The 26306-nt window shown below is 60.0% G+C and overlaps 1 protein-coding gene across 1 annotated transcript in view; it reads right to left on the bottom strand.

Moving 5' to 3' along the window:
- Nucleotides 1-1551: 1551 nt before the first annotated feature.
- Pcnx2 (pecanex 2) overlaps nucleotides 1552-26306 on the bottom strand; it is a 101890-nt gene continuing 77135 nt past the window's right edge. The window contains exons 26-34 of the mRNA XM_042686185.1: nucleotides 19517-19770; nucleotides 16322-16555; nucleotides 15148-15269; nucleotides 13678-13822; nucleotides 12687-12917; nucleotides 11977-12251; nucleotides 10635-10813; nucleotides 2350-2798; nucleotides 1552-1713 (exon numbers count right to left, since the gene is read on the bottom strand). Coding sequence (XP_042542119.1) covers nucleotides 1552-1713; nucleotides 2350-2798; nucleotides 10635-10813; nucleotides 11977-12251; nucleotides 12687-12917; nucleotides 13678-13822; nucleotides 15148-15269; nucleotides 16322-16555; nucleotides 19517-19770 — 2051 coding nt within the window. The remainder of the gene's footprint in view (nucleotides 1714-2349; nucleotides 2799-10634; nucleotides 10814-11976; nucleotides 12252-12686; nucleotides 12918-13677; nucleotides 13823-15147; nucleotides 15270-16321; nucleotides 16556-19516; nucleotides 19771-26306) is intronic.

Below are 26306 nucleotides of genomic sequence, written 5' to 3'. Positions count from 1 at the left end.
CCAGGTCTGACCGATCTCTTTGGGGAGCTTTCCCTTTCTTGGGTGCCCTAGACCAGCTGGATGAGCTCTGGTGCTGCCGAGTGCCTGCCATTTTAACTGAACTCCAGGATACAGCCAAGGTGGGGCTGCATCGCGCCTCTGGCCTCGGGCAGCGTTCAGTTCTGGGTGCTGGGAGGTATCCAGAGCCAGCCACGTGGACACAGTAGCGGCATCTGCCTCTCCTGACAGACAGCTGCCGATAAACCAGTGTAGCGACTGTAGTGATGACACTTTCTGATTATAGAGCTATTGATTACTATTACAGGGCTATTAATTGCTAGTACAGGGTTATTAGTAGCTCATTCTTACCTTGAAGAGAAAAGGGGGAGGGGGAAGAGAGGGAAATAGATGGGAGAGGAGGAAGGTAGAAGGGAGGAGGGGGGGAGCTGAGGAGGGAGAGGGAAGGTTGGGAAGGGGAGTGTTCACTCACTTCCCCATATAAGGGGTTTTCTGCTACCTGCTCTTCCAGCTCCCAGCTTAGAATGCCTAGAAGCACTGTAGACATTTTGTGCCTGGCCCCTCTCCGTACTGTCTTCCTGAAGAAGCACAGCCGGCCAGTGGCTCTGATCTTCACCCTCTGGGTTTCAGGACCTGTCCCCCTCCACGTGAGCAAGATTCTAGGCTCTGCTCTCCCTTGGCAGGTGTCCTGAGACCAGGAAGTGCTCTGGGGACTCACCCATGTGCCATTCTCACTCAATCAGCAATGAGAAGCGGTTTTGGCAGAACGCAGGCAGTAGATAGACAAACACAGCAGCCTCTGTAAACATTTTACTTCCTGAAGAGAAGTGTGTGCAAATGTGCTTGGAAGACAGGCATGCACTCCCGGGGAGCACGGAAGACACATGCATTCCCGGGGAGCACGGAAGACAGGCATGCATTCCTGGGGAGCACGCAGGAGCTCCACGGCCCAGGGCAGCCTGGGTGGCTCCTTCTGAACTCCCCCTGACCCTCCCCTGCTGCTCCTTGGGGGAGGCAGGACCTCGTTTGGGCAGTGCTGCCACCGAGGCTGCCTGAGTTTTCTGTCAGCCACTTGGGAGACAAGGTTTCCTTGCGCTGAGGTTTCACTGCAATGCATGGGACCCACAGATGGGTCGGGGGACTGTTGTGCACTAAGTCTCAGGGTGATGAGAGTGAGCACAGGGTGCCGGCTAGCTAGCATGCGTTGACCTGCTGTCCTTGGGGCGGGATGGAGTGGCATCGCTCTGTGTGCTCTATTGGAAATACTACCTGGCTTTTGTTTGAAACATCAGATTCCTGTGCGGGGCTGGTGTGGGGCTGTGGTGTCTTCCCTCTGCCCCACACCCAGTCATGTTACTTTTTTTTTTGTTTTTCAGAACCTGAGATAAACCTATTCTGTCTTCTAGACTAGTTCTCGTTTCCCCTGGCGATCTCGCATGCCGCAGAGCATGCTGCAGAAGGGGCTCTTTTGGTTTGGGTCTTGGGGAGGGCGGGGGGGGGGGGGGTGGAGCAGAGGTGAGCTGTGGCGTCTCCTCCCCTATCAGAGCCAGCACGCTACTGCTCGTCGGAGGCACTCTGCTGGGAGGCCGTGTCATCCAGGCCCATGTCTTCCTGGCTGGCTCTTCTACACATCATGCCTGGGTTCTCGGCCAGACGGCCCTCATGCAGCCGGCGCTGCTCAGCAGCCTCCGTGGGGTCGCACGGCTCGGAGTGATGCTTCCAAGAGAAGAGAGAAGCGGGGCAGCTCAGCCACGTTTGTACCCTGGCCGGCCCTCCCTCTGTCCCGTCCATGCTGTGGGAACCGGGGCTGGGGTCCCCAGATCCTGGGGGAAGGTGTCGTGAAGCCAGGCCAATGACAGGACCTCCAGGCGGTCACTGAGACCTTGTGAGCCCACTCTGCCTTGCGTTGGCATTGCCTCCCAGCCAGAGCCCAGGCACGTGGGGGTCACCATTCCCTGCAGGCCCCACCCCAGGCGTGACACAGAGCTCCTGCAGTGTGGGTGCTGGGGGTCTCAGACCCCCCTCACCCTTACCAGAATTCATTGCCGGGATCCCAGAAGGACACTCGTAGAGTGGGGCTCATGCTGGGAAGGGTGGGGAAAGAAGGGGGGGGTTGTGGGGAAATGGGCATTGAAGTGCAGGCAGAGCCTGGCTCTCAGGGCCCAGCCGCACCCCAGGGACGACAGGCATGGTCTTGGGTGCAGCCCTGTCCTTTGAGCACCGGCTCCCGCTCTATGAACACAGGCAGGAGATGGTGTGGACCTGGAAAGGCACTGGATATGCTCCAGGTGTGACCCTCTGCGGCCATCATATCGCCGCCGCCTTCCCTCCCGCGCCCACTGTGGCCCTCACCCGAGTGGCCTGGCCCGCAGCCCTGGCCGAGGGGCCCATCACGATGTTGACACTGCTGGAAGACTGGGTGTCGCTGGTGTTGCCCCCCTCAGCGGCCGACAGCCCGGAGATGACCAGGGCGCTGGAGAAGCTCCTCTTGCCGAAGAGGAAGCTGAGAGTGGAGCTAGTGGAGGAGGCCAGGCTGGACCGGATGAGAGCCTCAGCCCGCTCCCGAACACTCAGGTGACCCGCGGCGCTGGCAGGGGGTGGCTGGGAGTGCAGGGACGCGGCTGAGGTGTGCAAGGAGAGCCGGCTGCCCAAGGGCCGCTGGGCCAGCTCGTGCACAGAGGAGGACGTCTGCAGGAAGGCCTGGCGGCCCTCCACCAGGGGCCCGGAGGAGCTCAGGACAGCCGGCCTCTGGCTGAGCGCTGTGTGTGGCTGGACAGACTGGCTCCGGCCCTTCGTCCTACCTGAAGGTCAGAGAGGAGGAGAGCCGGTCAGCCAGGAGAGAGAAGAGAGGTGCCACGGTGAACAGGGGGCCTACTCCCCTTTCAAGGGCTCTGAATACAGCCGGGTCAGAAGGGCCTGAGGGAGCACGGCAGAGTCATGGCAGCTGACAACTATTTGCGACCCATTTCAAGGTAATTGTGCAGAAGGGCGTGTAAGTTACCCACATGGGAATAGTGTCAGGAGAGATGGAAGTGCTCATTCACTCCTGCGTCTGCTCACTGCCCATGTGGATGCGTGTCACATGCTGTGTGCCACAGACGTGCCAGTTAGGGGCTGAGACAGAACACGTGTGGGTCTCACACGGAACGAAACACAGTGTGTTTCCCGCCAGGTGGCGGGAGTGTCTGCGCCTGTAGGTGCATGGGGCACCCGCTGGCCAGCGTGGGGCTTGAGCGGGGCCGGGGTGGATGTGCAGTGCCTGCTGTGGTTTCTCCTGCCTGTAGACTGAGAGAAATGTGTGTTTGGGGGTCCCCAGGGCCGGTGCTGGCCTCCCTAGGGCACTTAGCCCCAGTGCCCATGGCCTGAGGGTTGGGCTGAGGTCTCACAGAGTGGCTCCTCCTGGGGAAATAAGGAGAAACAAGTCCCTGGCCTCAGAGTCGAGGTTGAAGGTTTGTCCGTTTCTTTAGACCCTGTCTATGGTGTCCCGATTTCTCCACTTCTCTCCACAGGTCAAAGGCTCCCTGCAGATGGAGGGCTCCTAGCAGGTCCAGAACAAGGGGATGAGGGCCTTCTGTGTGCAGAGGGGCGGGAGGGGGGGGCTATCCACCAAGGACCCCGCATTCTATGGCTACTAATACCCTTCATTTTTCCATTTTAATGTTGCAAGTGAAGCAGCACCGTAAAGTAAGAGAACCATGCTAAACCCATTTTTGCTACTCAGGCTCATGATTTTACAATCCACCAAAGTCTGGTGTTTCTAGACAAAATCCTCAGACCTGAATGGAAGGGTAGTCCTGCCTCTCGGTTCCTTAGCTTGCTCACTGGCCATTCTCTGGAGAGCCTAAGCATACAAGATCCAGCCTTGCTGGACTGTGAGGGTCAGCGGGGGGTCTGCAGGGCTCACATAAGCAGGTCACAGCCCCGCTGTGGGGCCAGCTCTCCTTTGGCTGTAACACAGAGGAGATGGCAGCTGTCAGGCCTAGCCCAGGGTGGCATTGGGCAGGTGGCAAGTGCCCAGATCACCCACAGGGCTGCAGTACGGTGCCGGCAGAGGCGCCCTCTGGGTAGGCTCAGGCAGGACACCTGTCCCTATGCTCAGGAGGAGCTCGACAGGGGGTTGTGGTGGGGAAAGAGGCCGGGAGTAGAGAAGGTATATATACTACAGTTAGCTATGGTCACTGGGAGTGCCCAGAGGCCTGGCCAGCGTGGTTCAGCATCCTTCCCAGAACTGGTCGCTTACTGCTGCTTGACTGAGTTTCTTTGTCCTCTTCCCCAAGGACTACTACTGCCTCACAGAGGCCTGTGCCTGCCCCCTCCAGGGGCTAGCCTCTGCCTCTGGGCCCGCCCCCTCCAGGGCCCAGTCTCTGCTTCTGGGCCCATCCCCTCCAGGGCCCAGCGTTCCCGCAGGGCGCCCTGGCTGATGGATCCTCTATTTGCCCTGGACTTTCTGAAGCACAGTGCCTGGCCCGTCACAGTGGTGTGCAGCACACAGCGCGGCGGTCATGCTAAGGCCTGCTGAACCGCCCTGGTGGGGAGCCCTGCCTGGAACTGGGCCTGGGAGCCCTGGAGAGTGTGAAGTGGGCTCAGAGTTTCCTAATCTTGGCTACTGGAGCCCCTGGGGGAGATCAAGAGCCATGGTGAGCTTGAGGCTCCCGGCTGTGCATCTGCCGGTGGGTGGAGGCGATAAAGATGGCTCTTCCGCTGTGTAGGCCTAGTGCAGAGATCAGGGGCCAGGCACTCCTTCCTGGTGACTGGAGCCCGGCACTCTCCAGCCTACCTGGCAGAGCTGCCTTCCTCTTATCACTGTGTCTCCACACAGACGCACAGGGTTGTTGACTCCTCTGGAAGATACAGAGGCCAGAGAAGCTGGGCTGACTAAAGTCCTGGATGGCCGGCCAGGCAGGCCTGCCCCATCTCATGCTGTTTTTCTTCTCAGGGCTGGATTTGAGAAAACCTGCCGGTACTGAACAACGTGGGATGCAGGGAGGCGTTAACAAGCCATGAGACAGTGACTGCTGGCTTGAAGATCTCACCCCAGCATCTGCCCTGAGCATGGCCAATGGCACCCTGCTAGGGCCTGGCAGGAGGAGGAAGGGGGTAGGAGGGGCCACTGCCGAGGGTTAGACTCTGCGCAGTCCAGCTACCACAGGGCCGCCACAGGAGCCACCACACCACGGGACCCGCCACACCATGGGACCTGCCACACCACGGGACCGCCGCACCATGGGATCCGCCACACCACAGGGCCACCACACCACGGGGCCACCACACCACGGGACCCACCACACCACAGGACCACCACACCACAAGACCCACCACACCACAGGACCTGCCACACCACGGGACCCACCACACCATGTGACTGCCACACCACAGGGCCGCCACACCATGGGACCCACCACACCACAGGGCCCGCCACACCACGGGACCCGCCACACCACGGGGCCCACCACCCCACAGGACCACCACACTGTGGGACCTGCCACACCGCGGGACCCACCACCCCACGCGACCGCCACACCACGGGGCCCATCACACCACGGGACCCCCACACCACGGGACCCGCCACACCATGTGACTGCCACACCACAGGGCCGCCACACCACGGGACCCCCACACCACGGGACCCACCACACCACGGGACCCGCCACACCATGTGGCTGCCACACCACAGGACCCGTCACACTGCATGCAGGGCCCGCCGCACCACGAGACCCGCCACACCACGGGGCCCACCACCCCACAGGACCACCACACTGTGGGACCTGCCACACCACGGGACCCACCACCCCACGCGACCGCCACACCACAGGGCCTGCCATACCACGTGACCATCACGTGACCACGGGACCCCCACACCACGGGACTGCCACACCACAGGGCCGCCACACCACAGGGCCACCACACCACGGGACCCCCACACCACAGGGCCGCCACACCATAGGGCCGCCACACCACGGGACCGCCACGTCATGGGGCTGCCACACCATAGGACCTGCCACACTGCATGCAGGGCCCACCACACCACGAGACCCGCCACATCACAGGACCACCACACCGCACACAGGGCCCTCCACAGGGGCCACTCCACTTTGCTCACAAGGAAGAGGCTCACCAGGCCCCTCCCACCCCTGCAGATGGATGCAGCCTGGCTCTGTATACACACACACACACACACACACACACACACAAGAGGGACTGGGCACCTCGCCCTGGGGCCTCTGTGCACTTCCCACCCTTGTGATCTGGAGACACGGTTTTCACTGGATAACGAAAGTTAAGAAAACAATAAGAATCTCTGGGATCCTTAAGGTGGGGAGGCTGGGCTTGGCAAAGGCAAGGGTATAGGGGGAGCTGGGCTGGGGTGGAGGCAGGGGTGCAGGGGGAGCTGAGCTCAGGGTGGAGGCAGGGGTACAGGGGGAAGCTGGGCTGGGGTGGAGGCAGGGGTGAGGGGGGAGCTGGGTTGGGTGGAGGCAGGGGTACAGGGGGAGCTGGGTTGGGTGGAGGCAGGGGTACAGGGGGAGCTGGGTTGGGTGGAGGCAGGGGTACAGGGGGAGCTGGGCTGGGGCGGAGGCAGGGGTACAGGGGGAGCTGGGGTGGAGGCAGGGGTGCGGGGGGGAGCTGGGGTGGAGGCAGGGGTGCAGGGGGAGCTGGGCTGGGGTGGAAGCAGGGGTACAGGGGGAGCTGGGGTGGAGTCAGGGGTGTTGGGGGAGCTGGGCTCAGGGCAGAGGCAGGGGTGCAGGGGGAGCTGGGGTGGAGGCAGGGGTGTTGGGGGAGCTGGGGTGGAGGCAGGGGTGTTGGGGGAGCTGAGCTCAGGGTGGAGGCAGGGGTGAGGGGGGAGCTGGGCTGGGGTGGAGGCAGGGGTGTTGGGGGAGCTGGGCTGGGGTGGAGGCAGGGGTGCGGGGGGAGCTGGGCTGGGGTGGAGGCAGGGGTGTTGGGGGAGCTGGGCTGGGGTGGAGGCAGGGGTGTTGGGGGAGCTGAGCTCAGGGTGGAGGCAGGGGTGAGGGGGGAGCTGGGCTGGGGTGGAGGCAGGGGTGTTGGGGGAGCTGAGCTCAGGGTGGAGGCAGGGGTGCGGGGGGAGCTGGGCTGGATGGAGGCAGGGGTGCGGGGGGAGCTGGGCTGGGGTGGAGGCAGGGGTGCGGGGGGAGCTGGGGTGGAGGCAGGGGTGTTGGGGGAGCTGAGCTCAGGGTGGAGGCAGGGGTGCAGGGGGAGCTGGGCTGGATGGAGGCAGGGGTGCGGGGGGAGCTGGGCTGGGGTGGAGGCAGGGGTGCGGGGGGAGCTGGGCTGGGGTGGAGGCAGGGGTGCGGGGGGAGCTGGGCTGGGGTGGAGGCAGGGGTGTTGGGGGAGCTGGGCTGGGGTGGAGGCAGGGGTGTTGGGGGAGCTGAGCTCAGGGTGGAGGCAGGGGTGCGGGGGGAGCTGGTCTGGGGTGGAGGCAGGGGTGTTGGGGGAGCTGGGCTGGGGTGGAGGCAGGGGTGTTGGGGGAGCTGAGCTCAGGATGGAGGCAGGGGTGTGGGGGGAGCTGGGCTGGGGTGGAGGCAGGGGTGTTGGGGGAGCTGAGCTCAGGGTGGAGGCAGGGGTGAGGGGGGAGCTGGGCTGGGGTGGAGGCAGGGGTGCGGGGGGAGCTGGGCTGGGGTGGAGGCAGGGGTGTTGGGGGAGCTGGGCTGGGGTGGAGGCAGGGGTGTTGGGGGAGCTGAGCTCAGGGTGGAGGCAGGGGTGCGGGGGGAGCTGGGCTGGGGTGGAGGCAGGGGTGCGGGGGGAGCTGGGCTGGGGTGGAGGCGGGGGTGTTGGGGGAGCTGGGCTGGGGTGGAGGCAGGGGTGTTGGGGGAGCTGGGCTGGGGTGGAGGCAGGGGTGCGGGTGGAGCTGGGCTGGGGTGGAGGCAGGGGTGTTGGGGGAGCTGAGCTCAGGGTGGAGGCAGGGGTGAGGGGGGAGCTGGGCTGGATGGAGGCAGGGGTGCAGGGGGAGCTGGGCTGGATGGAGGCAGGGGTACAGGGGGAGCTGGGGTGGAGGCAGGGGTGCAGGGGGAGCTGAGCTCAGGGTGGAGGCAGGGGTGCGGGGGGAGCTGGGCTGGGGTGGAGGCAGGGGTGCGGGGGGAGCTGGGCTGGGGTGGAGGCAGGGGTGCGGGGGGAGCTGGGCTGGATGGAGGCAGGGGTGTTGGGGGAGCTGAGCTCAGGGTGGAGGCAGGGGTGTTGGGGGAGCTGAGCTCAGGGTGGAGGCAGGGGTGAGGGGGGAGCTGGGCTGGATGGAGGCAGGGGTGTTGGAGCTGGGCTGGGGTGGAGGCAGGGGTGAGGGGGGAGCTGGGCTGGGGTGGAGGCAGGGGTGCAGGGGGAGCTGGGCTGGATGGAGGCAGGGGTACAGGGGGAGCTGGGGTGGAGGCAGGGGTGCAGGGGGAGCTGAGCTCAGGGTGGAGGCAGGGGTGCGGGGGGAGCTGGGCTGGGGTGGAGGCAGGGGTGCGGGGGGAGCTGGGCTGGGGTGGAGGCAGGGGTGCGGGGGGAGCTGGGCTGGATGGAGGCAGGGGTGTTGGGGGAGCTGAGCTCAGGGTGGAGGCAGGGGTGCGGGGGGAGCTGGGCTGGGGTGGAGGCAGGGGTGCGGGGGGAGCTGGGGTGGAGGCAGGGGTGTTGGGGGAGCTGAGCTCAGGGTGGAGGCAGGGGTGTTGGGGGAGCTGAGCTCAGGGTGGAGGCAGGGGTGCGGGGAGGAGCTGGGCCGGATGGAGGCAGGGGTGCAGGGGGAGCTGGGCTGGATGGAGGCAGGGGTGCAGGGGGAGCTGGGCTGGGGTGGAGGCAGGGGTGCGGGGGGAGCTGGGCTGGGGTGGAGGCAGGGGTGTTGGGGGAGCTGGGCTGGGGTGGAGGCAGGGGTGCGGGGGGAGCTGGGCTGGATGGAGGCAGGGGTGTTGGGGGAGCTGAGCTCAGGGTGGAGGCAGGGGTGCGGGGGGAGCTGGGCTGGGGTGGAGGCAGGGGTGCGGGGGGAGCTGGGGTGGAGGCAGGGGTGTTGGGGGAGCTGAGCTCAGGGTGGAGGCAGGGGTGTTGGGGGAGCTGAGCTCAGGGTGGAGGCAGGGGTGCGGGGAGGAGCTGGGCTGGATGGAGGCAGGGGTGCAGGGGGAGCTGGGCTGGATGGAGGCAGGGGTGCAGGGGGAGCTGGGCTGGGGTGGAGGCAGGGGTGCGGGGGAAGCTGGGCTGGATGGAGGCAGGGGTGCGGGGGGAGCTGGGCTGGATGGAGGCAGGAGTGAGGGGGAGCTGAGCTCAGGGTGGAGGCAGGGGTGCGGGGGGAGCTGGGCTGGGGTGGAGGCAGGGGTGCGGGGGGAGCTGGGGTGGAGGCAGGGGTGTTGGGGGAGCTGAGCTCAGGGTGGAGGCAGGGGTGCAGGGGGAGCTGGGCTGGATGGAGGCAGGGGTGCGGGGGGAGCTGGGCTGGATGGAGGCAGGGGTGCGGGGGGAGCTGGGCTGGGGTGGAGGCAGGGGTGCGGGGGGAGCTGGGCTGGATGGAGGCAGGGGTGTTGGGGGAGCTGAGCTCAGGGTGGAGGCAGGGGTGCGGGGGGAGCTGGGCTGGATGGAGGCAGGGGTGCAGGGGGAGCTGGGGTGGAGGCAGGGGTGTTGGGGGAGCTGGGCTGGGGTGGAGGCAGGGGTGCGGGGGAGCTGGGCTGGATGGAGGCAGGGGTGCGGGGGGAGCTGGGCTGGATGGAGGCAGGGGTGCGGGGGGAGCTGGGCTGGATGGAGGCAGGGGTGCGGGGGGAGCTGGGCTGGATGGAGGCAGGGGTGAGGGGGAGCTGGGCTGGGGCAGAGGAATGCGCGCAAGGGCAGAGCTTCATGCTTGCTCCTGAGCAGCCCACATCTGCCCCTTTGCCTGTCAACCAGGCCATCTCCACACCTGCCTTCAGTTCCATCTGTGACCTGTCAATCATCATCTACCTGCCCCCTGTCTCTTTCTAATCTATTACCATCCTATTACCTATCGTCTGTCCCACTATCCCACTATTCGTCTCTCACACACGGCTATTATCCATCTATCATCTCTGACTCCCTCCCTCTCCTCTCTCTCTTGCTCTGTCTCTCTCCCCCTTCCCTCTCTCTCTCTGTCCCTCTCTCCCTCCCATCTTGTCCACATTACATAACTCCACCACCGCAGTGCCCTGGCCTGCTCTGGGCCTCTCGGGAGCTGGTGCGGAGCGGGCAGGGCGAGCGTGCCCAGTGTATTAAATCCTTCTGGAAGGGGCAGAAGGGAGCACTGAGGGCAGAGGATGACTGCAGAAGGTGGGGCTGGGAGCAGCGGGAGCCAGGCCAGTGCTTCTGGCCCCAGCTGTGTCCCCATGGGAGGCTCCCAGCAGGCCCTGGGCTCCGCTGCCAGCCAGCGCCTCCTCCCAGGCCACAGCGATGCCAGAGCCACAGCCAGCTGGCAGAGCCGGCTTGGTGAAACAGGCTTTAAGCTTTCGAGTCTGTCTTCCTGGCTTCTACCCCCAGTGCCCTTCCTCCCGTCCTTCCTCACTCTCTGGATGTTGGCAGCAGCAGAGAGGGTGGGAAGGAGGGCGGGAGAGGGAGCCACTTGTCTGGAGAGGGAGGGGGGCCTCGTGTCCACGGGTGCACACACTGGACACCCGCAGCAGAGCCGCCCTCCCACGACGCTGGACCGCAGGTCCTGCCACACCCACCTGTCCTTGGAGGCCCTGCTAGCGGTGAGGGCCAGCGTTGGGCGCCCCCTTTTCTGGCTTGGTCCACACCGCTCTCCCGGCTGTCAGTACACGGGGCCTGGCTGCCGGGCGCTGCCCCGCCTGCATCCCCTTCCTCAATGCCGCCACTACGCTGGCCAGCGCTGCAGTCCTTCCGCATTCTGTGGGGGGAGAGGCCTTGGGGTGTCCTTGTTGCCCCTGGAATGGTCACCTGCTCACAATGGTGTAGCTGAGGGCACCCAGGGCCAGCCCAGCAGCCCTAGGCAGGGGCTGAGCCACCCACAACCTTCTGTGAAATGCATCCTGACAACAACTGATGCATGATACCACACTCGACAGCCACCACGGCCAGGTCTGAACCCTGGAACCACACCGTGGCGGTGTCTGAACCCTGGAATCCCACCACAGCTGTGTCTGGGCCCTGGAACCCCACACGGCCAGGTCTGAACCCTGGAATCCCACCACAGCTGTGTCTGGGCCCTGGAACCCCACACGGCCAGGTCTGAACCCTGGAATCCCACCACAGCTGTGTCTGGGCCCTGGAACCCCACACGGCCAGGTCTGAACCCTGGAATCCCACCACAGCTGTGTCTGGGCCCTGGAACCCCACACGGCCAGGTCTGAACCCTGGAACCCCACCGTGGCAGTGTCTGAACCCTGGAACCCCACATGGCCAGGTCTGAACCCTGGAATCCCACCACAGCTGTGTCTGGGCCCTGGAACCCCATACAGCCAGGTCTGAACCCTGGAATCCCACCACAGTGGTGTCTGGGCCTTAGAATCCCACAGCAGCCATGTCTGATTTGTGGAATCCCACGACAGCCATGTCTGCAGTGGATGGAACCTCGCTCGCTGGGTGACAAGCTCCTCTGCGTATGGGTGGGCAGAGGCTTTGTTTCTTCACTCCAGCACCTCGGTCAGCCTTCCACAAGAACCCATGGCTTCGTTGACCACCTCCCGGGGAGCAGCGCCGCCATCAGACAGAGCTCATGACAATGAGGAACCTGAGTGGCCCATGGCAGGGGCTCTGGGCTGGCTGTCACCAGCAGAGGTGGCAATCACCCCCAAAGCTCCCAGACACAGTGAACCGAGACACAGGAGGACTGCAGCCGGGGGCTGGAGGGAGGAAACAGATGGTGTTTCCCCCTGACCCTCGGGACGGCATGCTGGACATGGGACTGTTAGAAGACCCTTGGGTGCAGCTAGCTGTCTTACGCACGTGAACCGACTGTGATCAGCGCAGACATTCTAACGGCACAGGAACTCTTCCCGCCAACCCTCCGCCCCCAGCGTTCAGGCACAGGCCCCCGTCATGAAGTCCTACCTCAGCCACCTGGCCCGGAACCAGGTGGTGACGCTGCCCAGTGAGATGGGCCCACCCCAGATGCTCTGCAGCTGCCTGTGGGTCCCCAGGTAGGACGTGGTCAGCGGGGACACGTACATGGGATAGCCCAGGGGCTGGTCGCAGGAGGAGTTGATGAGGTTGCGCAGGACCTGCTTGTTGTTCTGGATGCTTCCACGCTCTGGGTTGCGGTTACGGAGGAAGATGAGCTCCTGCTGCTGGCCGGCCCAGAGCCCTCGGACACACTCCCTGTTCACCTGCAGGGAGAGGAGGCAGCATGGTTTCAGCTGTGGCTTTAGCCACGGTAAGTGAGCAGGGCCCTGGGCGTGGGCCATGGGTGTGAAGCCATCAGGAAAACTGAGGGGAAATAAAAATGAAATTCAGTTTTAATTGTTGGGAGTCGGGGGTTTGGATCAAAGTTCTGAGGAGACCAGAGAGAATGAGTGTGTGGATCCAGAAAGTGATGGCTGATGGTGGGTGTGGACTCAAGGTGAAAATCACCAGGTCTGGAAATGAGCCAGGTTTCGGTCCCCGCCGGGACTCGTGGCTCATGGTATCTGGGGGGCAGGACAGGGCCCTGCCGCGGCTGCAGCTCCCCGTGGCCAGCCGTGCTCTGCGCACAAGGCCCTGAGCAGAGGTCCTGAGCCTGGAGTCGGAGTATTCTTGCAGCCATGCAGGAGGACAGGTCTCACCTTGATCACCTTGAAGCTCAGGAGGCCCCGGTGCAGCATGATGACCTTGTACTCATCCACGCCCTCGTCCACCACATGCCGCAGCGTGAGCAGCTCCTCCTTGTTGGACAGCACTGCGCCCCGCCACGCAGGGTCACCCTCGTGGCAAATTACCACCTTCTTCTCAAAGGCCTGGATGGCCTCGAACAGGACTGCTGGGTCCTCATACTCATCCGGGCAGGTGAACTGGTCCTGGTGGGAAGAGCCGACGTAGTGGGAGATGCTGATGTTGAGGGAGGAGCTGATGTAGTGGGGGGAGCTAATATGGTAGGAGGAGCCAACCTGGTGGGAGGACCTCACACAAGCCCAGGGAGGCTTGACCCGGGAGTGCTCAGGACAGACAGTGACCTTGAAGGCCATACTCTTCCTCCCCTCACCCCTTGCTCTACATCCAGAGCTGGGTGCCAAGTGTAACTCCTTGGCTGATCCCAGGCCCTTGCCAATGGTGCCAATGGTGTCTGGCCAGGAAGCATCTTGGGAGCTGAGACCTCTGTGTTTGGGATATTCCATGCCACTGTCTTGAGAGACACCCCTCTTCCTTCCCGGTGGATAGCAACCCTCCCCTAGCAGCTCCTGAGGGTCACTAGCCATTGGTCGGTGCCAGGCTTTGTTAGCCGAGTGGTGACTCCATTACCAAGGTCAAGCCAGGGAAGGGCACACCATTTTCAAAAGCTGTTTCCCCCTAGAGTTTCAGCTTTCTACTTTTTTTTTTTAGAAGTGGGTTTTACCGGTTGGGCGTGGTAGTGAATGCCTATAATCCAGCTACTAAGGGGAAGAAAGTTCACCCATTCTGTACCAGCCCTGATAATAGTAGTGAGACTCTTACTCAGAAACAAAATTAAAGCAAAAGGGTTTTGAGTGGTGGAACTCTGGGCTAGTGTGCTTGAGGTCCTGAGTTCAAGCTCCAGTTGAGAATAAGTAAGTGGGCAGTTGAGTGGCCATGGGCTATTACCTGGTGTAGTTTCAGGGACATCCTGATGGCGGGAGCCACCACTTTGTGCAGCAGGTCCATGTCAGCAAACACCCACTCATCTGGCGCCGCCACCCTGAAGTCGCCTTTGAAGAGGGTGTGCAGACCATACAGGAAGGAGTCCAGGCTGCAAAACAGATGCATGACTGCAGTGCACCCCTAACACAGGCTGCCAACCCCGCCATCCCAAGTTCAGGGCTGTCCCCACACGGGAAGGAAGATGACCCTGCACTCAGCAGAGCTCCGGGAGGCTGGCCCTGCAGTCAGGTATGGGGACCCTGACAGATCAACCTGCTGAGACAGGACTGACAACGGGGGCCAGAGATGTAACTTCTGAGGAGGTCACCTGGGACCCTGAGATGGGAAATGTGAGAACGATGCCAAGTGCCTACTCCTCACTGGGAAACAACGCAGGGATGACGTTCACGCACGTGCGTGCACACACACACACACAAACACACACACACACGCACACACACATCTGTGCACACAGATTGTGAGCCACTCTTAGTCTGGACGTAAATGTAATTGCAATAAATTAAAAATAGAGTCCATCCTTGTGTGAAGAGGATGTCAGGACTCAGAACAGCCTCGGGCAGAGTACAAGGGTGAGGAAATCTGTTACTGTAGCCACCGGCATGCTGACAGATGGAGGGGCTGTGCCCACAGAGCTCCCAGCAGGCCTGCCTCCTTGAGGGAGGGCCGGGAGGAGGACCTACGTCCAGGGAGGAGCTGCCTATCAAGGTGATAGGTTGCATGGGCAGGCAGACTTCAGAACCTCCTGTCTCCAGGGGCCAGTACCAAAGCAGTGGTGCAGTGGCCCCTGCTCGGGGCATTAGGAGGCAGATTATTCAGAGCACTGTGGCTGGAGGTCAGAGGCCGCTGCAGAGGCTGGACGGTGGCCGGAGGGACCCCACCTGAGCGGTAGAGGCTGACAAGGTGCCCAGAGAGAGGGGAACTTTGTTTTTGTTCTTAAAGAAGCTAGAGTTCTCTCCATGCAGAGCGCGTGATCTCACAGAAAGAGTCAGAGAAAACCAGAGAGAGGCTTCCACTTGTCAGCGCCCCACAGTGATGGGCAAAACAGGGCCGGGAGCAGATGCACAGGGAAGAGGTCGCCCCCTGGAGGACAGGAGGGACAGGAGCTGGCATTTCCCCAGTGCCAACTTTGTGAGGACCAGGCGGGATGCTGCCGATGTGGGGAGCCAGTTAACCGGGGCAAGTCTGCAAGGCCAGAGGCCCAGGATCCCTGTCCGTGTTAATAGTATTTCTGTGCAGAATGTACGAGAACCACAGGGCTGAAAAACATCCTCATGCAGGCCCAACCCAATGTACTGTGCAGAGTATCTGAAAGAAATCTATCAGCCTGGCTTGAAAATCCAGACAAGGACAGACAGACTTGGTCAAATGGGAACAGTGGGCGTCTGCCCGTCAGAGCAGCCCACCCCCAGGCACCTGAGGGCCATGTTGTGGGCGGCAGTCCCCAGGGCTCGTCTACCCAGGATACACAGCGCGAAGGACAAGGTGACCAGGGGGGAGTCCTCGTCGCTGTCCACGCTGCCCAGGGCCTTGGAAGGCTGAAAGGAAGGACACGAGGTCAGTCTTCTCCATACCCAGGGGGTGCTGGCATGGTGTCGGCCTGGGGCAGAGGGCCATCCTGACCGCTCAGAAGCAGCTGGGAGCCGCCATGGCAGGCTCTCTGAGAACGGTAGGAAATCATCCAGGCTGAGGGGTGGTGAGCTGATTCTCTGGGATTTCCAAGGGGAGGCTCTTCACTGTGACCAGTGGTCAGGCCCTGGGAAGTAGCCACAAGCCACCTTCAGAGAGTTACCTATAGCTCAGCTGGACAGGACACACAGGGAACTGCAGGTGTCTCACAAGGGATGGAAGATGGTCCATCTCTGCAGACCAAGCCTACCACCCACCCTGGAGTAGGGCCAGGCCTGCAGGAGAGCCTCCCACACCCCCTCCAAGCAGCCTCTGCCATGCACATGTTCTGCACATTTCTAAGCTTTCCTGCTCAGTGACTTAGTAAGAAGCACTGGGTGGGTGCTGTGGTCAAGGGTCTTTCTGAGAGCACACTGCCCATCCTTCCTCAGCTCTGAGCTCAGTTTTTCCACCAGCACCTTGACCTCCACCTTTCAAACACCAAGAAGCAATGAGAACCTCCTTCCCTACCTCCTATACAGCCTCTCTCCTCCTGGCTTCATTCCTGTGAGGTAAGTTCCTCCCCAGGTGTGATCGTCACAGCCCCACACAAAACAAGTTCCACAGGGAGCCCACCCATTTGATCACTCAACATAGCAGCAGGACCGGGAGTGGAGGGGTGCACAGACCATCCTGCCCTAGCTCAGAAATACATGGCGGGACCAGCTCGAAACACACATTTAAACGAAGATGTCTCCATTGCCCCTGGAGACTCAAAACCATGTGGACCCTGCATGTGAGCTGAAGGCGCACACAGCCTTCCCTTCCCAGACCCTGCCCCGGGTAACCCTCCTATTTAATTTTGCCTAAGCGTTAATAAATACGTATCCCGACCTCTGGTTGTGGCGTGCCATGGAGCAGAAGCAGAGGCAGACGGTGGCCAGTCCCTTCCAGGAGTGGCCCGAGCCCCAGCCCCGCATACCTCCTGTCTCTTCCCTGCACAGAACTGGATCCACTCCAGGTAGGCAGTGCAGAAGCTGGCCCGAGTGATGCCCTGCAGGCATGGCACGAAGTCGTCATCGATATTCATGTGGAACATGGCGAGGTCACGCTCGATGTGATGCCACTTGGCAAAGGACTGCAGGGACTTGAGGAGGGCCTCGTTCTTCACCCAGGAGAGCAGCTTTGGGGAGGCCACCATGTAGTAGATGATGCTCTGCAAGGAGGGAGTGACACGCTGGGAGGGTTATCTGGAATGCAGAATCGGGTGAGTCTGAGGCAGGGGCAGGGTGGGCAGGGCGGGGCAGGGCAGGTCAGGGTAGGGTGTCCCATGAGACTCGGCTGGGCTCAAGGCACAGAACCAATCCATTGCAGACATGTTCTTTCTTAAGGGACATTGTAGGAGAAGAAAAGTTGGGAGACTGTATTTACCTATAGAACAGCATAACAGATTTCAGCAATGAGAATGTGACGGGTAGTCATGTGGTCTCTCAGGGCCCCGGGTCCATGGGCCACACTGGAGAAAGAGACTGGGCTGATCTCTCCCAGCCAGGGTGCTTAGCCAACCAAAGCAATGTTGCTCTTAAGTGTTGAGGCTGGGAAGGTGGCTCAGTGGTAGAGCGCTTGCCTTGCATGCATGAGGCCCTGGGTTCGATTCCTCAGCACCACATAAGCAAAAAGAAAAAGCCGGAAGTGGTGCTGTGGCTCAAGTGGTAGAGCGCTAGCCTTGAGCTGAAGAGCTGAGGGACAGCGCCCAGGCCCAGAGTTCAGGCCCCACAACCAAATATAAAAAATAAAAGAAAATATAAAAATAAAAAATATAAAAATATAAAAAATAAAAAATAAAAGAAAAGCATTGATGACTGGGTACTGGTGGCTCATGCCTGGGAATCCTAGCTACTCAGGAGCCTGAGATCTGAGGATTGTGTTTCCAAACCAGTCTGGGTAAGAAACTCTTTGAGACTGTAATAAACTATTCAGAAAAAGTTAGAAGTATGCTTGGGCTTCAGTGGTAGAGTGCTAGCCTTGAGCACAAAGAGGCTCAGGGACAGCACCCAGGACCTGAGTTCAAGCCCTGGGATCAGCAGAAAAAACAAACCCCAAAAAGTTGATGATATAAAATTGCTAGCACACATTCCCGATGTCCCCACAGTGGACATCTGAGATGCATTCAAAATAACCCACGATTCGCCCTTCTCAGACATAGCACTTCTGAGTCCGAGACTAACTCGACCCTCTGGCTTATGCTGAAAGCCCCTGGGTAGTTTTTGAATGAATCCGTTCTTTGGGAGGGCTAGAAGTTTTCTGCAAGGCAAGAGCCTGACAGGAGCACAGATTAAGCATGCTGCTGAGAAGTCATGTCCAATGCTCGCTATCATTAGGACAGGAAAATGGAAGCAGTGCTCAATGCGGTGAGGCTGGACTGGGAGCTTGGACCGCCCCACAGATCATCTCAAAGTCAGGGGGTGACACACAGCCGATGGGAGGAGGTAGGAGAGCGCGCTCCACTCTGTGTAGAACCAGCAGCCACAATGGCTGCTCTGCTGGCATGACAGTCTTTCCAAGTGAGAAAACAAAGCAGTAGAAGGAGGGGTCAGTGGCTGACGCCCCCAAGGACTTGCTGGGCTTTGCAAGGTGAGTGATAAGCTGCCACAAACAGCAGGGGTGCTCATCAGCTCTCACAGAAGCCCAGCTTCTTGGTGCTCCGAGAGTCACAGGCACCAATGCATGGAGGCACAATGGAGAAGATGGCCGGAAAAAAACCTCAAGTCCTCAGGGGGGAGATTATTCCAGAAGTATTCATCCAGGGCGAGTAATTGACCCAGTTTATTAAAAAGATCCTGTTATGCCAAGGAATTACTTCAAGGTTTGCGTTCCTTTCAATTTGCCTATTCAATAAGAACATCGTAAGAATGAGAAGGAATGCTTCAAACCTGAAGTCATCCTGAGCGGCCGAAATGGGAGCTTAAAAAAAAAAAAGGTCTTTTGGTCCCCAGTGCTGATGAGCAGGTCACCCCAAGACCTTGGGGGCAGGTGTGAGGCAGGGAGGGCAGGCCCGGAGCACAGGCCGTACCGGCAGTACGGGGAGGCACACAGGGTCCACACAAAGTCCAGAGCGGCTTAGCGAGTGGGAGATGGCAGGAAGCAGCCACGGAGGGTCTGGGCGGCACGAGAGAGCGCGCCGTGCTCGGGGCAGCTCTGAGGCTTGTCCATCCGGCCTCCTTAGGCCTAGGCTATTGGCCTAGTGGCTCCCTCCTCGCCACGTGCGTTCCGAGTCAGCTCCTGAATCCAGCCATTCCTGCAGCTGTCCCCGTCACGCTGCCTCCTGAACTGAGGAAGCATCCAGGGATGGCTCGTCTCCTGGGAGCTGGCAACGAGAATGCCCGCTGCCATCTGTCACTTGATTCTCCCTCTTCTAGGCATGTGCAATGCGGTGCTGGGCACACCTCCCAGACACCCCCCCAAGTTGGCACGTGGCGAGGCCCTGCCTGGGATTCCTGGTGAACTTCTGCAGCTGCAGCAGATACTGCCACGCTCCATGGGGCCGCACTTGCACCAGAGGCCCTGTGTTGCAGCTGCTGAGAGTTCAGGTCCCCTGCTGCCGGCCTGGTTTCCCCACATCTCACCGACCCCACTGGGCCATGAGCTAACCCAGAGTGGGGAACTGTGAAGAATTCTTCCACCATGCTGCCCTCCCCTTCACAACTCAGCTCAGCGCCCACCTGCACAGCCTCCGGGCATGCGTGGCACCCACGCTCACTCCCGCCCTTGCTGGGCCCACATCCCTGTTCTCCAGGAGTCTCAGCCATACTGCGCCTTTCTGAGCAATGCAGAGGATGGGGCTGTCTCCGTGCATGCAAGGAGCAAGGAGGAAGCGTCGCGGGACTGTCCTGGCTGTGCCATGTGGCTCTGGTTCTTTTTCAGCATGGGGTTTGTGCTTAGCGCCTAGAGCTGCAGAGCAGGTACCCCACTACCTGAGTCGAACTGCCACTCTTTTGGCTTCATTATTTCAGCGTCTTGTGTGTTTGCCCTGGCCAGCCTGGACAGCAGTATGCACCATCCCCTTCTTTACAAGCTCCCCTGGGGGTGGAAGAGGAGGAGGAGGAGGAGGAGGAGGAGGAGGAGGAGGAGGAGCCACCTGTACCCTCTGTGGGACTCCCCTCCCCGCCTCCCTCACCTTGATGTAGTAGCGGATGAGGGTCCGGCGAAGATCGAACACCTGCAGCATGGTGGCGGCATTGTTGTCCATGATGCTGTAGCCCTCCAGGACGTACTGAGTGCGGGTGACCTCCCAGGTGAGCCAGCGCAGGCGGAAGGCTGCGTTGCAGGACAACAGGTGGGGCAAGTGGCCCGGCCGGCAGCAGCAGCAGCCTCTGTTGTCCTCGTCGCCTTCCATAATGGCCTCCACCTCCCTCTGCTGGCAGTAGGTTCCTGGCCAAGCAAAGCGGGAGGGCGGTGAGCCTGGGGTTGGGTGAGCCTGGCCTCGGTTGGAGGAGAGCTGGCTCCAGAGTCCAGGAACCCGGGCATGCTCCATCCCGTCACCCCATATAGCCATGGCCACCTGCAAACTCTTCCTGTTTCCTAATCCTGACTCGCACCTGCGCGTTCGTATTTGCACTTGGATTCTCGTTTCAGATGCATACAAGGAAGGTCATAGGTGCAGGTGACAGCCCAACCTGTGCATTACAGCCAAGGGGACAGGAGGCTCAGAAAGGCATGGATGGAGGGGACCTGGGCAGCCAGGGGCATCCTGTCAGGTTCCCTGTTGCCAGGCTGCCCCGGCCCAGCCTGACACCCACCGCCCTGCCCCCAGCCACGTGACAGGATACAGTGTGGGCTGGTGTGTCCCAGGACACTGTGCCAGACGCGGGTGACAGCCCTCGGAGACACACATGGTACCTTCTTCAACATCTTCACAGAGACAGATTGCACTAAGGGGCAGTTTCGGTCACAGAATTGTCATCTGGAAGGTCTGAGCAGGCTGGGGGAGGGGTCTAATACACTAGCAGCATGTGGAAAAGGGAAGGTCCTGGCGCTGTTCACAGACCTAACCATATGCACCGGCGGCACTGCATTCAGTAAAAGCATTCTGATTTCTGCCCAAGGCACTGAGGTGGCTCATACTGGTCTCCTTGTCTGTACAATCAGCTCTTGGGGAAATGACGTAAAAGACCACTTGCAACCCCACGGGTGACCCTGCCCCTGCAAGGCTGGGAGCCATTACTATTATTTTTACCAGGCTGTGGCTCTGTCGGGGCTGTGCCTGGTAGGCAGGGAGGCCTGACCAGAGCACAGATCCTGCTGATGTCCCCATACCTGCCCAGCTCCCCACCGGCTCTGCCCAGTCCCATGTCATAACGCAGCAGAGATGGCACCTCCAGCCTCACATGCTAACTCTCGCTGAGCCACGAGGACATACATCTACACCAGGAGGCCAAACGCGGGCAGTGCGCCACATTAGAAGTGAGGCAGTGACCACTGGGCTCAGGTCTCAGGACCCCTGCATGTCCTCATGGGCTTGGATCAGGGAAGCCGAACGTAAGGTGCAGGGATGCATGCTGGGCAGCCAGTCAGAGGACGGTGTGCGGGACTGCCTAACCGACACTCCACACCTCCCAGTTATCTGTTCTGCTCAGCTCCAGGTGGAGCCCACTGGCTCAAAAGCCAGTCCTTGGTCTGTCTTAGCCAGGAGGCTAGCTAAGAGGCTGTGGAGGTTGGTGGAGTGGACACTCGCACCCACGACTGTGTGTGTGTGTGTGTGTGTGTGTGTGTGTGTGTGTATTGCACATGAAAAGGTGAATGCTTTAGAGTTCTAACCTTCCCAGAGAAGCAAGGGGAGCAGGCCAGCAGACTTGAGGCCTCCACACGGGGACAAATGAGAAAACGGTGGCCAGCGGGCCTGCCAAAGGCCCACTGTGCAGATGCCTAGTTCTGGGTCTCCCGTGTCCTGCTCTAAGTGGCAGAAGCCGCACTCAGGACCATATTGTGAAAGAACATGAAAATGCAGGTGTGCTCACTCTGCTGTGTGTATGCAAATCTGGGCCTGCATCTCAGCCAGGTGCACGAGCTGGGAGCGGAGTCCCTCCGAGGGAGACTAGGCAGGTCGGGCTGCACGTGCCCAGGCCGGCTGTCCACCACACTGGAGGGGTGCAGGTGGAGCCGCAGGCTGGCTTTGTCTGCTGGTTCCTGTCAGAGCTGACTCTGTGGCTGTGTCTGCATCCTCAGGACCTGAGCCAGCGGGGCAGAGACGGCACTCAATCTGTTTTTAAAAATTAGTTTGGGGAACATCCTGAGTGCTTTAGTTCTGATGAATGAGAGACTGCTTAATTAGAAGTCGGGAAAATTAGCGTCTGCCCTGAGTGTGTCTGGCAGATTCCAGAGGTGTTGCCACACCGGCGTCTGCTGACTTCCTATTGCATAGCCACAGTGTGTGTGTGTGTGTGTGTGTGTGTGTGTGTGTGTGTGTGTGTGTGTGTGTACGCACATATGCATGTGTGACTCCCTGCAGCAAGCCATCCTGCCCTGACCTCTGACCTCTTCCTCCTCCCTCTCATTTCCAAAAGAGCCAGCACTTCCCGCCTCAGGATTCCTTTGTCACACCTGACCGTGCCAGGCTGGATGAACCCTAGCGCCAGGAAGGCACCAAGTCAGTCTGAAAAAGGATCCACAGAATGAACTCAAACGGGAAATCTGTCGTGAGAATGACAGGGAAGAACGCAGTGGAGATAGCACTGCCAAGGTCTCGCGGTCACTGAGCCTGTGCCTTCACTGCTGGGCCGGTGCAGAGAGCAGAGCTGGGGTGGAAATAGAATGATTGCTTGGAGGGCCTCTATCTATTTCTGGCAAAGACACCAGAGAGGCTGTCAATGCCAGGTCCTGCACAGAGGGTGCTGTGCGGCACAGGCGCAGTGATCTTCATCATGCAGGGGTGCTGTGTGGCCATCGTGCAGGGGTGCTGTGCTGCGCGGGCACAGTGTCTTCATCATGCAGGGGTGCTGTGTGGCCATCGTGCAGGGGTGCTGTGCTGCGCGGGCACAGTGTCTTCATCATGCAGGGGTGCTGTGTGGCCATCGTGCAGGGGTGCTGTGCTGCGCGGGCAGTGTCTTCATCATGCAGGGGTGCTGTGTGGCCATCGTGCAGGGGTGCTGTGCTGCGCGGGCACAGTGTCTTCATCATGCAGGGGTGCTGTGTGGCCATCGTGCAGGGGTGCTGTGCTGCGCGGGCGCAGTGTCTTCATCATGCAGGGGTGCTGTGCGATGCAGGCGCAGTGATCTCCATCACGCAGGGGTGCTGTGTGGCCATCACACAGGGGTGCTGTGGGGCACGGGTGCAGTGTCTCCATCACACAGGGGTGCTGTGCAGCGTGGGCGCAGTGGTCTTCGTCACTCAGGGGTGCTGTGCAGCATGGGCACAGTGATCTCCATCACGCAGGAGAGCTGTGCTGCGTGGGCACAGTGTCTTCATCATGCAGGGGTGCTGTGTGGTGTGGGCGCAGTGACCATCACGCCAGGGTGCTGTGTGGTGTGGGCGCAGTGACCATCACGCCAGGGTGCTGTGTGGCGTGGGTGCAGTGATCTCCATCACGCAGGGGTGCTGTGTGGCCATCACACAGGGGTGCTGTGCGGCGTGGACACAGTGGTCTGTCACTCAGGGGTGCTGTGCGGCATGGGTGCAGTGTCTCCATCACACAGGGGTGCTGTGTGGCGTGGGCGCAGTGATCATCATGCAGGGGAGCTGTGCTGCGCGGGTGCAGTGTCTTCATCATGCAGGGGTGCTGTGCGGCGCGGGCACAGTGACCATCATGCCAGGGTGCTGTGGGGTGCGGGCGCAGTGTCTTCATTGCCAGCCCTGCGTTACAGTGTGGGCTGTAGACTGTGGACGAGTACAACCCAGCGAAAGCACGGGCCTCGCCCGCCGCATCAACCTTCGGATCTTGCGATTATCTGGAAAGGATCTGCAGCTCTTATAGACCGGGGCAGCTTGGACCCACCCAGCCCTGAGAAACATCGTTTCTGCTGTGGACTGAATGCTTCCCCTCAAACTCCATGTCTCCAAACCCCACCCCAGGTCACAGCGCCTGCCACAGGGCCCCAGGAGGAGGTTGGGTCACCAGGGTTGGGTGCTTTGGAGCCCAGGCAGAAACACCAGAGACCAGGCTTCTTCCTCTTTCTCCCACCATGTAAGGACACTGAAGGACAGCCACCTGCAGACCAGCATGTGTCCATCAGCACCTGACCCTGGATTTCCAGCCTTCTGATCTGAGAGAGCGCCATGCATGCTGCTGCCTCCAACCTGGAGCTGCTACAGAGGCTGCAGCCCACATGGACTGAGACCAGAGTTCCTGTCCACCTGATGCTGCTGTGTAGGCAAACCCGAGTGCACATCCCCCTCGTGCGGCTGAGTGTAGATGCACGTGGGCATGAGTGTGAGGCACCTGCTGGGACACAGCCAGGCTGGAGATGGGGTCGATGTTTCCTGGGGAAGTTGGAAAGTAAGAGGGGCAGAGACCAAATCAACCATGCAACCTGTGCAGATGCTGTACTGGCTCACAAACCCGGCTCAGATGCCAGGATCCCTGTGGTAGGGGTGGGGGCGGGGAGGGAGGTGCATGAATCTGATGTTTGAGGGTAACAGTCATGCAACAGAGACTCTTAAAGGGTCTAAGGAGATGAGGAGAGCTGTGCTTAGGAAAGATTCCCCAGTGAACTCCATGGATCCAGAGCAGTGGTGTGGAAACTGGTCCCTACGGCTCAGGGCAGGAAAAGAGGTAGGATTGGACCCCAGTGCAACACAGGAGGAGACATGGGCGATGGGGTTGTGGGACCCCGGGGCTCGGCTGGCCACGGCCCCCTGTGGCACATGGCCTGCAGTGGAGGGAGGCTGATTTGATTTGCACCCTCCAGCTACTGTGCGCATAAATCCCCGACATCCGCGCATCGCACACAGAGCTTGCTGCCACTTCCTTCCCTTCTATTCTGATAGGAGCTCACCCAGATATTCCAAGGAACTGGATTGACTCTATTCCACAAGAAACCCAGCATTCCATCATCAAGATTACATTTAATGCTGACTGGTGGGGCTATTTAAAATAACCTGGGAAGGCATTCACATAGCTGAGTTTTCAAATGGTCACTGCCTTTGTCGGCCTAGTGGACAAGGCATGAGGCAGGGGTTCCATGCCCTGGGTACAATAGCCTGTGGCCCGTCACAGAGCAGGACATGGAGCCGAGTGAGCCTCCACCTGTCAGCCCTGACTCCTCAGTGGACACCCAGCCCAGGAACGGTGTAGCCAGCAGTTCTGAAAACGCCTCCTACCAATGCACAGGCCAACCTGGCTATGCGGCTACGACCTCCCCTTCTAAAAGATCATCCTGTGCAAGGTTCCTGTCTCCTGAACCAAAGCTAGCACTCCTCTTTTGTCATAGACTCTCTCATGAGAGAGCAAGCAAGTCTCTTGAAAAACTTTTTCTCCACCAGCCCACGGGGGGGGGGGGGGGGGGGGGACAGAAAATTAACCAAACCATTTGGTGTCCATTGGGCAGTTGGGAAGTGGAACTCTAGGAACTCTAGCAAACGTTGAAATGCGCAAAGCTGTTGATTCTGTCTGTGGTAATGTGACCCACGCCCCATTGTGCCTGTCTGTGGTAATGTGACCCACGCCCCATTGTGCCTGTCTGTGGTAATGTGACCCCTTCCCCCCACAATACCAAGTCTGACTCTTACAATGAGGACCGGATGCCCTGCTTGAGTGGAAGCTGTGTTATCTTCCTTTGCTCCCAAACTTCCTTTGCTTCCCTGTCCATCGGAAGCCCTCTTCCTTCACACACTTGCTTCCTGGGCCAATGTGCTTCCGACCCTCCCATAATTCAAAGTGAAGAAATTATCGGCTTAGGAATTCTGAATGGAGACCACAGGAGTTTATTGGTGAAGTCTGGAATCTGAGGGATTACTTGAGTTCTGTAGGTGTAACCACTGTGGATCTTCCTTCCCTACCCTCCCTTTACCTCTCTTTTTCATCTCTCTCCTCCCTTCTCCTCCCCTCCCCTGATTTCCACAGGGACAACCCTAGACGTGGATGGCTAAATCTAGTTCCCTATCCTGTTTCTGTCTAGAACCTCCTGTTCTCCAGTAACCACGATGCTTTCAGCTCACTTCCCCTAAACTTGATTTTGGCTTTGAAGGTCATTGTCTCCTTCCAAGGCTCACAGTTCATGGGTGCCATCACTGATCTGCCCCCTCCCTATGCCTTCTGGCTCTCTTGGGTGCACTCAGCGGCTGAGCACTATGACATAAGCACACCCTTACACACAGTCCTTGCTGGGGGGAGGGGGGGGTGGGGAGCTTGGCTGGCTACAGAAGGAGCCACACGGAAGACCTAAGGGCAGCCCTGCCTGTTTTGCAAGAACTTTCTTCTTCCAAGGTCACCTTGAGCATCACTGTGGGATGAGGAGGCAGGAAGTGTGGGACAGCAGGGAAACGTGATTTCCCAGCTGGTGCTCCAATGGTGGCCACCTGGGATTTCTGACCCAGCAGACTCCATTTCTCTTGACAAAATTTATACTTGGTGCCCCTCAACCTGCTGACCTTCTCGCCTGCTTTGTGACCTTGACCTAGATTCAGCCGTCAGCTCTTGTGTGTTTTCCTCAAAGCCTCCCTGGCCAGGGAGATGCAAGTCATGTATGCAAATGCAAGAGCAGTCGGGCCTACAGTCCTGATTTCTCAGGTGAGCAAGAATGGAATTTATTTCTATTCTGTGCTAGAATGGGCCAAAAAGAATAGAACAGAAACATATGGCTGGCTTATTTAGATTCCTTTCTGTTAACAGTAGGGGCTAAACTCAGGACCTTGTACTTGCTAGGCCAGCACTCTACCATTTGGGCCACATACTCGGTCTACTCATATCCTGATGCCACCCTTGTCTTAATCATTCAGCACGGTGTTGATTGAGACAAGGAATGAGAGGTGCT

Source organism: Dipodomys spectabilis, unplaced genomic scaffold (genome assembly GCF_019054845.1).
Source record: "Dipodomys spectabilis isolate Male_0828 unplaced genomic scaffold, ASM1905484v1 ptg000096l, whole genome shotgun sequence".
Lineage (NCBI taxonomy): Eukaryota > Metazoa > Chordata > Mammalia > Rodentia > Heteromyidae > Dipodomys > Dipodomys spectabilis.
Note: the sequence above shows the minus strand (reverse complement) of the source record. Positions and strands in the feature narration are given on the sequence as shown.